This window comes from Tinamus guttatus, unplaced genomic scaffold (genome assembly GCF_059628265.1).
Source record: "Tinamus guttatus ecotype Peru unplaced genomic scaffold, ASM5962826v1 Tinamus_guttatus_pri_ptg000048l, whole genome shotgun sequence".
In the NCBI taxonomy this organism is placed as follows: domain Eukaryota; kingdom Metazoa; phylum Chordata; class Aves; order Tinamiformes; family Tinamidae; genus Tinamus; species Tinamus guttatus.
Genome location: NW_028288582.1, coordinates 1,104,362 through 1,120,900, shown reverse-complemented (window position 1 = coordinate 1,120,900; position 16,539 = coordinate 1,104,362). Strand labels below are relative to the sequence as shown.

Below are 16,539 nucleotides of genomic sequence, written 5' to 3'. Positions count from 1 at the left end.
AGCTCGCTGGGACACTCCTCACAAAGCAGCACCTTGGTTAACGTTGCCTACAACCAGGTCCCGACGCAGTTAACGAGTCCCGCTCGTGTGCTGAGCTCCTGAGCACGTTGGGAGCTTGTTCCTGAGCTCTGCTCACGGCATTCCCACCCTGTACAGGGAGCCACAGGAAATTCAGCTGCAATCCCAGCTATCCTGGTCATCCTGCCGTGCCCTTGGCAGACAGCTCTCCCTCTGCTCTCCAGCTCTCCCACCGCTCCAATATCAGCAATCCGTTACCAAGCCAAGCCCCTCTGGCAGGGCTGGGGATTCTTGGAAACACACCCATCCCAAAGTGGATTCTCAGCACAGACTGAAAGGATTTTTACCTCCCTAGGACCACGCCGTTCTGCTGCTCTCCAAACACAAACAAATTATTTGGAATGGGAACGAGCTGCCTGAGCTTCATCACACCCACTGACCTTCCGGAGGGGAACAAAGCCAGGATCTCTCATTCCCAAAGCACCTTAAAGGATACAGCATTACTCTAGCCCGGGGGAAGACGCAGGGAGGGACATATCCCAACCAACGGCCGAGGAAGGAGCACACGGCATTGGCATTCGGCCTGTACCACATTCCCTCTTCCCACCTCCCCTAGCCTTCCCAAAAGCAGCCCTTCCTCTAGCAGCATTTGGCTTGCACAAATCCTCAGCAAGCCCAAGAAACACCAGAGAAAGTTGCTTCTCAAACAAGGACGTGCCCAGATTCCTTAGGTCATTACGGAGGCAAGCAAGGAATTTCTCTGGACCTCAGAGAGCCTCTCCGTGGGCCACTTAACACAGCAGTGGCCACCCGGTGCCCAGGTCATCTCCAACCCAGGTGACAATTCTCACGGGTTGTGGGACATGTTTCCCAGCCCTGGTGACAACATTTTTATGGTGCCAAGTCCATCAATGGATCCATTCACCACAGTAAATATTCTTCATCACAGTAAATATTCTTCAAGAAGAATATTTCAATGAGCTACAAATATACAGAGACATTATATATCCTGACTTGCACTCAATACTTGCAATTACTAGCAAAAATAGCACCATATGCACTGTGGAAAGAGAACTATGTCCCACTAAATTGCATAAACAAAAACAGCAGCTCAGTGTCGATAAAGCTGTAAACAGAAATTCTTGGGCAATTTACAGGGAGTTTAGCTGTTTAATGAGTCCTAAATTATCCAGGTGCCCAAGCACATGCATTCTCACACAGTGAGATTTCTAAGCATCAGGCAGGATTTGGTCTGTATTACAATATTACTTTAGATTCAGTCATAGATTTAATATATTGAGACTGGGCATAGAGAAAGTGGTAGTTTTGCTACCAGAGTCCTCCAGGTTTTACATACGGAAAGTTTGTTAGCACTTGCATGGATTCTACTGCTGCTAGAAGACCTGCAAGAGCGCTGGTTAAATGCGATCACGGGTATCAAATACTGCACAGCCACACTGGGGATTGCACCTGCTGAATCCTGAGCTTCTGTGCTGGAAAACGGGAGCAGCACTTATAGAATAAGCATTTGTAAGAGAATAATATGTTTAAGTTGTGAGAAGACAGCACCTCCTCCAAGGGGGAAAAAACCCACACAGATTCCTGCTGCGAAGCTTCTTTACAGCAGACGCAACAGGAACAACCCAAATTTTTACTCAGATCTAGGAAGATTTGTTTTATTTATGACATTTAGAGATCACAAGTCAGTGCTCTGCTGCTAGACACACATTGACTGACACTTTCTACGCACACTAGCTTCCAAGCAAAATAATAGTTTTGAGGAAATGATAGCTATGAGAACAGCATGTATCCTGCATTTTTCCCTTCAGCAGCAGAAGGACCCAGGATGAGAGAAAATACAAGAGCAGCAGAAGAGTTGGGAGTCAACGATAACATGTAATTTTTATACATCTTGCTTCAGCAAGGCACAGAAAGTACTGATTTTAACTATGAAACAGTAAAGTGAATAGGTACTCTAGTGTAACTGATATTCTAATTATGAAAATATGCTTATGACTCCAAGATCTCCTCTCATCTCCACAAAAACATGCAAAACTAATGCAGTAAAATAACCTTCCATCCTGCAACTTTTACTACAAATTTAAGTTTTTGTACATTAAGATTCACATCCCTAAATGCAGTGAAGGTTTCAGGAAGAAAGCCAGAACTGACTGTGCTCTGAACTACTTGCATGCAATGCAGGCATTGAAAGCAAATGATTAATAATTCGTGGAAAAGCATCATTACATTACAGAATATCAGTGCCTTTCCCAGACCTGCTCCTGTAGGAATATTCTCTCCTCCTGTGGCCTCAGTTTGGGTAAGAAACAAGGGGAGAAACTTGCTATGGCAAAAACAAACCGAAAACCAAAGCACAAAGAATTCCCCCCATTCGCTATTTTTTCCCAGCTATTTTCACCGGTCACACAAGAGCCACCAATGGAGCACAGGGTAGTGATCTGGGGGCTTCTGCATGTGACACAGCAGGGAAAACAACTGCAGAAGAGATTAACAGATATGTTTGAGCCAATTCACAAAGTTAGAAGGCCCAATTTCTTATCTCTGTATTATTTTTAATGTGCACAGAATATTATGCATAAAGGGGGAAAAGACAGACTAGCCAAAAAAGCAGCTGACAGTTTATTTTCCAATTACCTATCACCTTGTCATTGGAAATTGTCAGAGTATGTTTTGTCAAAGGTACTTCACAACTAGGTTTTACATGCCAATTGTTTTAAAAGTAAGAGTATAAAAAACAGTGAAGAGGCATATTTTAATACTCTACAATTTGGGCAAAGTTTGTAACTCTAATTTGGTATCGGAAAGGTCACTCAGTTCTGAGTAGCCTTTAAGACTCATCATCTAGACTAGTAACAAGAGGAGCAGTATCTACACTAAAGGATAAAATCAAAATATTTACTGAAAACGCCCAAGGAGGAGATTCTATAGAAAAGACACCCTCATCACACAAAGTACCCCCTGCTTCTTGTTAATCAAGCTCAAGAAATCCCAGCCTGAGGCAATCTAGTAACACATTGACCACAGCTAATAAATAGAACTGAGGTATCTGCTTTGGATGAGATTTTTTTTATTAGTGCTAATAACTCAGTTCATGGAGTAGCACGGGAAAGCCCAGTGAGAGGCAGGAGACTTCTAACTGTAACTTCTGACTGTAACTTCTACATTAAAGGTTTTTGTTTTGCATAAAACCAGCATTTGCTCATCAGCCCCTCCAAAATCAACAACTGCCAGGAGTGCCCGGGCGTATGGCCATCCACAAGATCTATACAAAGGAAAATATTGTATTTTCCACAGCAGCTGACCAGGACAGAATCCAAGCACTAATAGGTTTAATTTGGATAGCACTTGAGCTCTGCAGATATTATACAGTATTTATAGTATAGTACTTGCTCTACAGAGATATTAAACCCTGGCAACTTAGAGATCTCCTCTGTGAGGGTCACAAAAGCAGCAACACAAACACAAAAACACAAGGAAAAGAGGCTGTTTTGAAGAGCTACCAATGATACTGCACACGTGTAGGTGCAGGAAGACGTCAGCTGAACATCAACACTTACAAAAAGCCAGTATTCCAGATGGGCACGGACCTCCTCGCCAGGGGAACAGAGCAACTCTTTAGAAAGTGGTCTGACACACCAGAAACCTAAATAAAATGTAAATCAACAGAATTCCAGAATATCTTGTAAGAGAAACGCATGAGGAATGCGTGAGGAAACCTACTCAAGTAGAGCCATCTGTGGCTCCCAAGTTCTATCAGGGAAATGTTCAAATTCCTATCATTGAATTGATCTAGGCAAAGCTCAGCAACCTGAATCCACAGAAATTCTAACTTGTTTTTTTTTGTTTGTTTGGGGTTTTGTTTGTTTGTTTTTTGTCTAAGAATAATCTAGGGGTAGCCACATCCAAGAGTGAATTACACTAATGCTTTGAAGCCATGGGCAAAACAATAAAAAATCCATTCGGGATCCTAGCATCTGACTGTTCACTAGTGCAAGTTTATATCATTTGTCTGCCACTTATCTGAAGTTACTGCCAAAACAGACCAATTATATCCACTTTATCCCCCTCAAATTACATGAGCAATTAATTTTATATCATTCAATGTTGAACAGTCCTTATAACCTACTGCTCAGGCACCCACTTGTCCAGTGCTTGCTCAATGCTCCTGAACTTCACATCCAACTATCACAAAGCTCTGCAAAACAAGGCAGCAAACCACAAAAACATGTGCAGAATAAGCTTTGAGACTTTGATTTTAGCATTACTTTTTTTTAAAAAAAAAAAAAAAAAAAAAAAAAGATATTACAAAGCATCTCCGAACAGCAACAGTGGACTTTATGTTTTTTGGTAAAAGTGTTTCAACTGCAATTGAAATGCAATAAAAAAGAGTAAGAAACATAACTCCACCTTTTAGAGTACGGGGAAAAAGAAAAGTCACACACACAGAATAGTTCATCATAGTTAGAAACATTCAATTTTCTGAAAGAGCCTAAGAAACTCTACTTCTGTTGAATGCACCAAAGAGCTCACAGTAGCTCTCCACGGTTAAGCAGTGAAGGATTAAGAATGGTAGTATTGTCACAAATAGGAAAATCCTCCCCCAAATCCTCCTTCAAGCAATGCTCCTGAGAAGAGTTTAAACAGAAACAAAATAATATATATATATATATATGAAAAAGACAGAGCCTGCCCTTATGGCAGCTCCTCAGCCAGGAAGTTTAACCACTTACATTCCCCAGGAAGCAGCTGCCCTTAGGAAGAGCAGGACCATGCTCAGTAAAACTAGAGAACAGCATTTGCTTGCAGAAGGCTTCTTGGACTTTAAGAGGACATAAACCCAAGACTCTGACCAAAAAAAAAACCACACCAGATAAACTGACTATCCAGACACACCTTGAGCGTGTAGAAGAAAGATTTATGTAGGGATAACAGATCAGTGAGGCTCCTCAAAGTACCAGACGTGCAGGGAATCCCAACCAGTTATCTCCATCTAGAGGCATTTTCAGGTGGAGCTGAGGCTGTGATCAAGACAGCTAAACTGGTATAACTAACCGTGCACATCAGATTTCCACGCTGCTCCAGAGTCAATGGATCGTCGAGGAAACTGGCTTGCTCTCCAAGACACCAAGTGCAGAATGCCTGTTTCTAAACAAGCATTTCAGTGCTTTCAGGGTTAAATGCGGTGAGCTGCAGTCACCGAAGGGAAACAAATCCCTACTCGAGTCTGAAACACGCAGTACATTCGCATTGCCCTACTACAAACCACTTTCCCTCCTCACCCACGGTGCTCACGTGGGCATTTTAGTCACTGTGGCTAATGCTCAGTTGTGCTACTTGCCAGCCAGCATTCCCCACCCTGTACTCGTGCTGTCGTGCAACAAAGCTGTGTCCAAGTTTGCATCTTGTGGAGTGCACCTGCATCGGGAGCAGGAGGGGATGCAGGAAAGGGAAATCCCTCCAAGGTGGTGGAAGCAGATGCTGCAATGTCACTGCTTCCCCACTGCTATCTGGGGAAGTTGTCTTTTCCAAACTGATTCATGGAGTTTGATGAACAACAGCACACAGAACAGCAGGAAGCAGATATTAGCGCAATCCTAGAACACTAGGGACTAGAAATGAGTTTAGGATGTTGCAGAGATTTGGAGGAGAGGAACAGGCTGGCAGTATAACAGAGTAAATGTTTATGATAAAATAGCAAAGACTAGGACTTAGAGAAAACTTTGAAGGGGAGGGAGACAGTAGAAAGAACATCAAGTTTCTAGAAGTGCAGCAATCCAGCTTTCCAAAGCCAGTTTTCCGTTTGGAACAAAATAAGAGCAGCTGTCCATGCCTGAGGAGAGGTCAGCTGCGTTCCAGGCTGCCTCCCACCTGGACCACCAAGGCTCTTTCTTACTCCGGACCTTGGCAGTAGAAGTCTCCTTGGTGGGCTGAAGCAGGGCTGTGGAAAAATAGATGCTAAAGAAACTGGGAGGGGAAGAGAAAGAATTTCTGCATGTCTTAAACAATAGTGGGTTTGCAGGCACAATCCTATTCAATATTTTCTTTTAGTCTGATCTGTAAAAATTCAAAAACAGCAAGGAAGGTTTGGATATGAAGTACAGTGCCATTAAATACACACCTAATTTACCCATGATCATTCAAGACTTTTCATCTGTTCCTGCACTTTTTTGAAAGCACTCATGCCCTGTAACTAAAGAATTTCCCTATATCTAAAGAATTTTTGCCTTAGCAACATTCACCAAGCATATTCAAAACTCAAGGGCAAAACTGCCTCTCCCTCAAGTCTCCCATCCCTAAGATCTCACCGATTGCCTCTCCTGGAAGTCTGGACTCTGAGGGATGTCACAGGCGTCTCAGTTCCCTGATCTCTCAGGTTTACAGGACAGAACACTGCATGAAACACCACGTGTATTTTTATGAGCTCATTAAGAAAGAGCCACACAAGCAAGCAAAGGGTTAATGTTTTCCTGCAGACTAGCTTGCATCGCCAGTTTTATAGTTATTTAACTCGCTAGTTTGCCAGTTTGTTAACTTGGTAACTTGTTAATGTGCCATGCTCAGGAGCAGAAGTTACCTAAGTGAGTGCTCATCCCTCCTGCTCCATCACGGTGCTCCCACCTCAGTTTAACAGTACTGCAGAAACAGCCTCGGCGTGTGTGTGTATAGCAAGGGACTCCAGCACCTGAAGGCTAATCCTAAAATACAAAGTGCCTCTTTAGTCACCTTAACTGAGGCTTGGGACTAAGTGGCCATAAAAACAGAAATTAGCCTTGCCACAGAGTGAGCAAAAGCACCATTTTATGTCATCAGGAAAGCTGCAGGTTCTTTTTAGATTATCTGCTCTTAATGAGGACACCCCTCACTGAGGCAGCACTGTTGCAGACACAAGAGCTATTCGAGCTCTAAACTGGAACTGTTTTGTCATCTAAACCTCAGATCTATTGGAAGGTCTTGAAAGAAACAAAATCCTGCAGGTACAGATAGCTATATAACAGGCCTGGAAGCAGAATATCTTTGGTCACACAGGAGAGAAGAAAAAAAAGAAAAAAGACAAGACACAAGCACACGCATTCATGTTTGTTTCTTCCTTTTCCCCTGGATAAGGGTAGGATAGGAAGATTATTGCCATATCTCAAATCAAGAGAAGAAGAGTTCTACATAGCATCTCTGGATTTTAGTGATACTAGTGGATGTCCAAGGCTGAGACACAAATGCCACGATAACCCCACAAGGAGTCACCAGTCCAGCCATAGAGGGAAAATTCAGGGGGGACAGATGAGAAGGGGAATGGAATTCTGACTTCAGCCTGCCAAAACTGCAGCTTCTCAGCATGAGATGGGCCAAAAACCCTCCTTGCTGTGCAATACCACGAGTGAGAGCACCCATTGCTCCCCAGCAGTGGGGAACAGGTAGAAAGCTCACAGAATCACAGAATGCTCCAGGTTGGAAGGGACCTCTCAAGGTCATCTAGTCCAACCCCCTGCACACGCAGGGTCACCTAGAGCACGTGGCACAGGACTGTGTCCAAGCGGGTTTGGAAGATCTCCAGAGAAGGAGACTCCACAACCTCTCTGGGCAGCCTGTTCCAGCGCTCTGGCACCCTCACTGGGAAGGAATTTTTCCTTAAGCGACAGGCAGCCACTCCTGCTGGATTAGTGTACTTGAGATTGCCCGTGCCTTCTACCCCAGCTGTTTTCTCGTATCAGGCATCTGCAGAGTCCCGACCTTCGTGAAGCACTGGCAGAGTCACCATGGACAGTAGACACACGCAGAAATTAAAGAGGAGCCTGTGTAACCGCACCACAGTCGTGCAGGAAGGTCATGTAAGTACAAGCTCTGATGCACACCCAAAGGCTAGACAAGCTCGTTTGCAGGGAAGGACAGCTCAGGAGATGATCAAAAAGAGATAATAATCTCGTAGAAGCTAAGGCTAAGTGCTAAAGAACTCCAAATTGCTCCTATGAGCTCCAGACACAGACAACAATATTTCTCCACATGGCACTAGAGCTTGAAGCATTCAGTCAATTAAGCATCATCATAAGAGCTTTCCTGGGATACTCTCCTTCCACAAAGATTATCTGGATAAGGTACTCCTTATTTTTACCCTAAAATCTTTGTGAGGTTCTCTGGCACTGAGGAGCAGCAAAGCAGCAGGGTTACAAAACAAGATAGTTCTGCATCCAAAATAAAGCACAAGTAATTCTCAGACAAAGATCTACAGCAAAACAATAATTTCAATCTTACAAGTCAGACACCATTCTAGTACAGACAAAATCAGTTACTCATTTTACAGATGAATACATAAAACAAAACCATTAAATATTTATATTTTGTTCTCTTCATCTCAAAACAGTCTGAAAAATAAGTATTCTTTAATTTGCAAAACAGGGGCATCACTACTCTTTCTTTGTAAAAATGTCTTGACCATGAAACTTTAATTACTTAGCATTTTCAAAATGAATGTTGCTCCCGAAGTCTAAAGTCTTAGGAGTCCTATCTAGTGCTAGATGCAGTTCCAGCTTCTCCATTCCAGAAAAGTTGGTCCGAAATGCTGTGATTGAGCACATTTGGAAAAGAAGGATAGGTAGTACGCAGTATTGCATCCACTTAGGGCAACTTTACTTGGGCATTACAGTTTGAGTCAGAAAAGGCATATATGTCATTGCCCTCATGTTCCTCTTGTCATCACATTTTGAGCATTAAAGAATCTAGTTCATATCAGTAGTAGCAGATATTTCATTTTAACTAAGTGAAACTAAATTTTAACTATAAAGAGAGGCACATCGCCTTAGAGGAAGGCACTTTAGAGCATCAAAGATCTGGGTCCAGTTCTTTGGAACCAGTCTCAGGCAAGGACAGGTTCTCTGTGTAACAGATGTCCTGAACCTACCTCCTTCAGAGGTCGAGAGTGACTGTCTCGCTCTAGGGACGCTTTGCACTTCAAAGCTGGTGTGAAAGCCAATATTTCAGGCTGATGGAAAAGTCTCCCCATGACAGCAGAGCTTCCAAAACAGCAGCTAGGAATCGCTGCTATATAGATGTGCAACGGCTATAAAGGCTTTTGAACTGGCAACACCGGCCCCTGTCACCAGGCTGTTCATAATTACACTGCAGCACAAGCCACCCAAAGACAGAAGCAAATTGCCAATATTATTTAATGCCACAGGGACAGACTGTCACCTAGCAATGCCAGGTTGCTTATCAGCACCGCAGCCAGCGTTAGGGCCATGTGTCACCCCAACTGTCAGCGAGTTGAAGAGGCAAGAGCACCACTGCAGCATGAACACTGGAACCAAACAAAGCTGCATGGACGGAGGCTAAACCAGGTCCAGACTTTCTCTTAAGCTTCAGAAAAGTTCAGACTACCCAGCTGTCAAGAGACAAGCGCTTTAAGACCAGCTCAATTCCAGCCAAGACACTAAACAGAACAAATACCAAAGAGAGCAGAGCATAAGCACTACACTAGGTGGTCAAAAGTTTCCACTCTTAATCCCTAGAGCAGGGAAATTGCAGAAACCAGCCAAACGGGAATGAGTTAGTTTTAAACAAGTCAGCCTGTGTGAAGCTTAAGCAGTGAAATTCTCAGCTTTCACTAAAAGGAGCAGCTCTGCTACCTATAATACAAATCCTATTTGCAGCTTTTCCTGTGGCTAAAAGAGCTGAAAATACTCCCTGCTTAAGAGCCCAAGGTTGGCAGCGTCTGACCTTCCACTACCGCTTTCTAAACGCAGCTGGGATTCACAGGCTGTACCTTCAACCACTATTTTCACAAGACTGGATTCCCCCTCCTGTTTATTTTTGAAAGGGGAAAGGAAGCTGCAAACTGATAGGGATGAAGCGGCGCTGGCTTCCCAACGCAAGGGAAGCGCGCGGGGAAACGGATTCCTCCCGCGTTTTGCTATGCCAGCCGTGATGCTCAGCACACTTTCCTCAGCTGTAAAAGGACGCTCAGAAATACAGACAGGGCCTGCTCTAAATATTGCTTTAGAGCAGACGCAGTTTGAACGGAGTTTAAAAGGAAAGAATTTTCTGATCTTTTGTCTATGCTCTGAAGGGAGAGCGTGAAAACCAAAACAAACAGTGTTCAGGCATAAAAGAGGCTGAAGACCTCAATTTTAACCCTCCTTCATTCACTAAACATATGGTTTGTGTTAAAAAAACACTGTAGAATGAATTTTTTTCCAAAGCCTCTGACATGCATCTTGCTCAATAAGGCCCCAAAGCTCAAGAAGCAGAGCTCCAAACTGGGTTATAGCTGATATTTATCAAATGATACTAATAAAATTGGTCTAACCATTTTCTTCCATCTAACCATTCCCTATTACTTGCAAGAGCAGAGAGACAGGGAAGCAGTATGTGAAGACAATGTATATTTAACAGAAAAGGGCATTCTACACTGATGCAACTATTATTCAAATAGACTCAATCTGATGAGCCAAGAAAAAGCTGCCTCTGCACAAGCCGGGACTCTCCAGATACCTGGGTGATTAAGTTACTTCAGAAGGAATTAGTGTCCCATGAACTGATTGCACCATAAATAACCCCAACGGGGAACAGAAGTCCCTGACGGAGGCAGTGTCTGCTGACAGCCTCTGTCCTCCACAGCGCTCACAGCACCAAACACTGCATGTTCCAAGAGGACGTTTGTCCCTCATTTCCTCAAAATTCCCCACGTATTTCAAGGCAGGCACAATCTCTACATCCTGGCTCACCGTAGGAATCTGCTTCCCTTTTCCCTGGTCACCCCAGCACAAGTTACAGCTCTTTCCTGGCCCAATCCTCATTTTGCTCTTTTGGAGCAGCAGCACGAAGCTTGGTGAGGGCAGCCGGGGCCTGTGCCAGCTGCTGCTCTGATAGCAGGGGCAGGCACCAGCTCCACAGGTAACTGCACCTGAAGTCAGAAGGATCTTCCTAGTCACACGGAAACAGCAAGTTCACAGGGCAGAAAATTAAGTTGCCTTTAATGGACTGTAGGTTCACAGGTTACTAAAAGCAAGCTTTGATCCCAAGAAAACCAGTCGTGGTATCAAGACACACCTCCAAAAAGGCTTCCTTTTTCTCTCTCTCTTTTTAAATTGAGCTCTTCAGGTCAAAAACATTTACAACCTCTGTCAAGTGAGAATTAATAGCCAGCAAAAATGCAAGTGTTAATAACCTGATGTTGTTAACTTGATGCTGTGCTTTTATACTTAAAAAGGAGAATTTCTAGTGCTTGCAAGTCGTATTCCCCTGCCCATTGCCTCAAGCACTTTAGAAGGTCTCAAGTGCCAAGTAAACTAATCCAGGAATTTCCTACCTACTGCTACGATGGGATTAATTGATGTTTCATGAGTAATCCAGGGAATCCTAAAGGGCTAATGTCAACCTCAACCTCCTACGCGGAGTAAGGGATCACAGAGATACGGAATGCCGGGAAAACAAATGTGAAACGACCCGAGTGAGTGAAGACCCAAGCGTGTTTGCACAGAAGGAACGTGTTACCGCGCAGCCTCCTGAACCAAAGGGGAGGTTTGTGGGAAGAGGGAGCTCTCTGCTTGGCAGAGGCCGGGATCAGTGTTATTTATACACGTCTTTTTTACTAAGATCTGTGAAAAAACCATACCACGTTCAGATGTTATTTTGCACAAGTATTAAGCTGGTTTTGTTTTCAGTTACAAGCACTGCTTCGTCTGCCAGATACATGTGCCCATTTAATCCTCCTTTTCTCCCCCCGCGAAAAAACCACTACAAACACATGCACACAAACACCCACAGGGGTTTTCGCAGACCATATGAGCAGCTTCGATGACAGTCTTCCTCTTTGTCAGGAGACTGAAGTCAGTGCATTCATTTTTTCAGGTTAAAGGCATACCCGCATACAGGAATAAGAGTGTGAGACTTTTAAGCATCCTTCCTTACAATAATATCGATTTTGTCTCTGTTGGAAAGGTCCATTTTCAAACAAGCATCCTGAATTTTGGGAAAAAAAGACAAAAAAACTCCTACTGGTGCCTAAGCAGAGATTTGACAAAAAGGCTTTAAAACCAAGTGTGTATTGTTGAAGAAATGTATGCTTATTTTAAACATTTGCTGCAAAAAGAAAAACCCTTTCTACTTGTTACCCTGTGTAGAGCTTCCTCCCAAATATCCCCCCATGCAACTCAGGAGGGGAAACGGCTCTAAGTCAGAGAAAAAAACCAATACTCCAGTGGCACCAACAAGAGGCACTGATTCATGTGTAATTATCACAGCTAAATTTGCTGCTGAAGCCATTGCTGCTCCAGCTGGCCTTGACACCTGCATAGCAGGGACAGTGGGACATGACAAGCATCCTCTTAAGATCTGCTGCAGTTTCCAGGCTGGCAGACTGACTTAAACTGGCAACAGCATCTGTTAAGGGCCCCAGAACTGCATTAGCACTAAATCAGGGGGGTACCCACCTTCTTCACACCTTACCCAGGCCACAGCAAGCAGCAACACACAGAGAGCGCCAGCGTTTCTGCCACCCATGTTAAAAATCAACCACCAAATGGGCATTGCTTCCCCCAAGAATGATTTTTCTTTCTACTTGAGGATTTATTTTATAAAGAGACAGAAAAGCACAGCAAAACGGAAAACTCGCGTCTGACAAGTCACAAGGAAGGACGTACGGGAAGGAAATTTGTTAATATCCTGTGCAGTGGAAGTTGCCACTGTGTTTTCTTCCCTAAAAAAGGGCTAGGCTGAAAGACTGAGCACAGAACAAAGATCCTGGTGTCAAGTTGCACATTATTTTCCAAGAACAAAGCAGCGCTCGCTCTCTCGCCTCAATTTGTCTGTGTTTCTGGAATGTTTTACAAAAGCCTGATGCAGAAGCCATTCCTAATAAAACTTAGAAAGCAGAGCTAAAATCAGATGTCAGAAAAGCCTGTGAAAGTATTTTAAGATGTAAGTGTCCTTTCTTGCACATCTAAACTGCAATTCACTGCACCACCGTTCTGGCACACGGCCACAGCCTTGGACAACAACATAAATACACAAAAGCTCTTTTGTTGGGGTTGAGAGAAAAAGCGAAATAGGACATTCAACCTGACATACCTACCCAAATCCAAATCCCCTTAAAGGAGGGACTTTAATGTCCCAGACCCTATGCTGTCTTGGTAAGGGCACTAATTTGTACAGCAGGTATTTTGTCTACGCTACGATAACAGCACAGATGAACATTAACCAGATACCTTGTGGTGTCTGGCAGGTGTTTAAACATTTTCAAACTCAAACACCACAATAATGCCTGAACTACAAATGCTTAAGATTATTCCATGAGAGCATGTGCAAGCTTCCACCAACTACATAAAATGTAGGATCTTTTATTCCGTTTTAAGCAACCAATGCACGCAGAGATACAACAGGCCTTTCTTTTCCAAAGGTAATCTCATCAGCAAGATTTAACAAAAAGTTTCATTCTGAAAGCAGGACACTGAAACATGTTTATAGAAAGTTTTAAACCAAGAGATTACATATTTACACACACTATGAAGCAGCTGTACAATCAAGAACGCCACATAAAAGCACAGCTCTGGTATTCTATATTTTGATAAGTTTAAAGAATATGGTGTGCATTGTAAAAGAAAGCAACATGTTATAGTAATTTCTTTGACAAACTTTCACTGTTAAACAAGAAGCAGCAGGAAACAATTTGAAATCAAGATAAACATTACTTTTCTACCAGTGACACACAATGTTTGAGGCATTTGTCAAACTGATCAATAACTGAACAGTCCTGCTGAGAGCCACCAATAGACTACACACAGTTGTGGCCACTGCACTATTGAATTACACCCCATATAATAAGATTTCAGCTGCTTTCATTGAGCAGATAACTGTGTTAATGACAGACACCAGCCAGCACCCCAGCATTTTAACACTGCATTTACCACTGCAGGGGAGGAAGGATGCTGAGCACACGCTGAAACGTTAATACAAGCAGAATGGAGGCTCCCAAGCAGAATTTCAGAGAGCAAATATCCCAAGCAGAATTTCAGACAGCCATGAAATGCTTCCAGCAGGTCATACAGAGCTCTGAAGAGCAGCTTTAACCATCTAACTGCTGCCAGATGGTAGAGGGACCGCTATATCCAAAACACCTCTTACAAACCCAGGCCGTGTGTTCAGGACTACCGAGTTAGCTTAGGCAACCACAAGTTGTATTTGACAAACCATAACTCATAGCAAAACATCTTCAGACTGTTATTTATAGAGCTCCAGCTCTAAAAGATCCTTAGTGAAAGTAGAGTTTTGCATTAGCAAAACAACATTTACAGTTTGGCCAAAACATACCCTAAAATTTCAAAAAACCAGGTGTCCCACCTGATGCTTCCCAGCAACCAGGAACACCTGGGTTCAATAAATCCATAGCTAGCATACAGTTTTCTATAGGTTCAGTCTAAACTCGTTCCAGGATTTCTCAGAGCTCTAGGCACACAACCTGAATACATAAAAAACACTACAGCCTTTTGAGGGAACATACAGTTCCTGAAGCTAATTGCTTATGAACAAGTCATTAGTCTGCAGGTGGAAACTGTTATACAGTTATTGAAATACTCAAGAGTAACATACATGTCTCCCAGGCCATTCACCTCTGTGCATGTAACCACAGAATCCTCCCTCTGCTTCAGCAGAAATTCTCCTCACTCTTCCCCCCGGGAAGAGGGGCAGAGAAGGTGACTGTTCACACCTTGAAATATGTTTGGCCCCCAGCACATTAACCCAGGCAGTCGTAACGAGCCATTTGCTATGTTCATGTCATTTCTGCTTCTCCTTCTAATGCTTATCCTTGAGAAGAGGTTACAGATATATCAGTCTTACACTTCACCAAATAAATTAATAAAAACACTTCTTGCATTTGTATCAGATGATTATTTTGTGGCTCAGTTAACCAAGCTGTCAGCATTAATGAGCCAGCTTTCTGAACAGGGGCTGAAGAGTCAGACTAACTCATACTCACGAGGTTAAAGACTCTTTTTAAGAAAGAAAAATAAATAAATAAATCAGCAACTAGATTAGAGATAAATGTCACTAGAAAGAAAAGCCACTTTGCATCAAAAAAATATTCCCAATCATCACAGAAAGAACTAGCAGCAAGACAAATCAAACCATGGTGTTACATAAGCTGTTCTTGACTCAGGATTGCCAGAAAACAGATTTTTCCCACTGCCGCATACCTTGGATGCTTGGGGCGTCGAGATCACATGCACGGTGCTGGGCTTAACTCCATTTGCCTTGGGTCGCTTATAGAGGGCAAATCTGCTTTTCCTGCGCCCTCTGTCACCATTAGGGAGGGAGCCATTATACCTAGAAATAAACAAATAAGTTTAGAATAAAACACCAGTAATTTGTAATACACCAAGAGAGATCAGCAGTCTGATAGTGTCAAATACACAGCCAAAAAATATAATATAAAATAAGTAACCCAGCCAGGATAAGCTGTTGCCTAGAACTCTAAATTACTTTGTGTGTTCCAGCTTTCCTTCTCCACCAACAGTTTGTTATTATTCATCATTAATACAGTCATTAACTGCAGGTAAAGCATTGAGTTTAACTACAGCAACACTTCATGTTTAGAACCAAAGGAATTTGGAAATACAAATTTAATTGTCTCCTATTTGAGAATACGTGGAGTTCTGAAAACACACAGCCCTCCCATTCCCCTCCCCACGGCTCCCACGGAAGAGGGGAGGATGAAAGGAGTCACTGCGGAAATTTAGGGGCAAGCCGTGTTCTAAGCAGGGAGAAAAAACACACAATCAAAACATCTAATTCTAAAGATCTGGTTTATTACGAAGGAAAGAGGATGCAAGAGCTTTTGATTCACGTGAAGATCTTTGAAAACTCCTTAAGGACTTCCGTTATCAGGTGTAACACGATCACCTTCAACAGCGCTTTCATCTGCCTCAAAGGAGAGAGCCCCCACGGATTAGTTACCCGGAGAAGCCTTCAGCCTCAAGGGGACAGAGATGCTTCCCTAAGGAGGGAATCGCCTAGAAATTCCTTGGCAATACGTGAGCGTTGAAATCCCATCCCAAAAGAAGATTTATGAAGGGCAGGCGCCTCTCATCGCAGCAGCTTCACATACACTGCTCCTGACAGCTCTCAACTGGCCTATGTGAGATCTCTGAGGTTTTACTTTGCTGAAGAGATGCCTCTTTTCCATTCCTGATCCTCAGGGATGTCATACTTTTGCCCTAATACAGGTGTAGTTCCACCAGGCAGACTACCAAAAGGTTTAAGTGAATTATATTCTATACCAGATCATGGATATTCCCCTCCTGCAGCCTTTACAGTTAAAAGCTAACATTGCAAGGAAGAAAACCTGAAAGAGAGCGGAGAGGAAGTGTTATAGCTGCTCGGGTTCCCTGAAAAGCAAAATAAACAAACTAGGAGAGCTCGATGCCTGTTTAGACAAGTACTTGGAGTAGTTCAGCTCCACATCTACCACAGTGTCTGCAGATTAAAGGCTTTTCATTGCAGCCTCGCAGCTCGGGC

At 43.2% G+C, this 16,539-nt stretch overlaps 1 protein-coding gene across 2 annotated transcripts in view; it reads right to left on the bottom strand.

The window, feature by feature from the left end:
• PELI2 (pellino E3 ubiquitin protein ligase family member 2) overlaps nucleotides 1–16,539 on the bottom strand; it is a 62,744-nt gene that overhangs the window by 24,079 nt on the left and 22,126 nt on the right. For both annotated transcript variants that reach the window (XM_088539180.1, XM_088539188.1), the window contains exon 2: nucleotides 15,219–15,348. In XM_088539180.1, coding sequence (XP_088395306.1) covers nucleotides 15,219–15,348 — 130 coding nt within the window. The remainder of the gene's footprint in view (nucleotides 1–15,218; nucleotides 15,349–16,539) is intronic.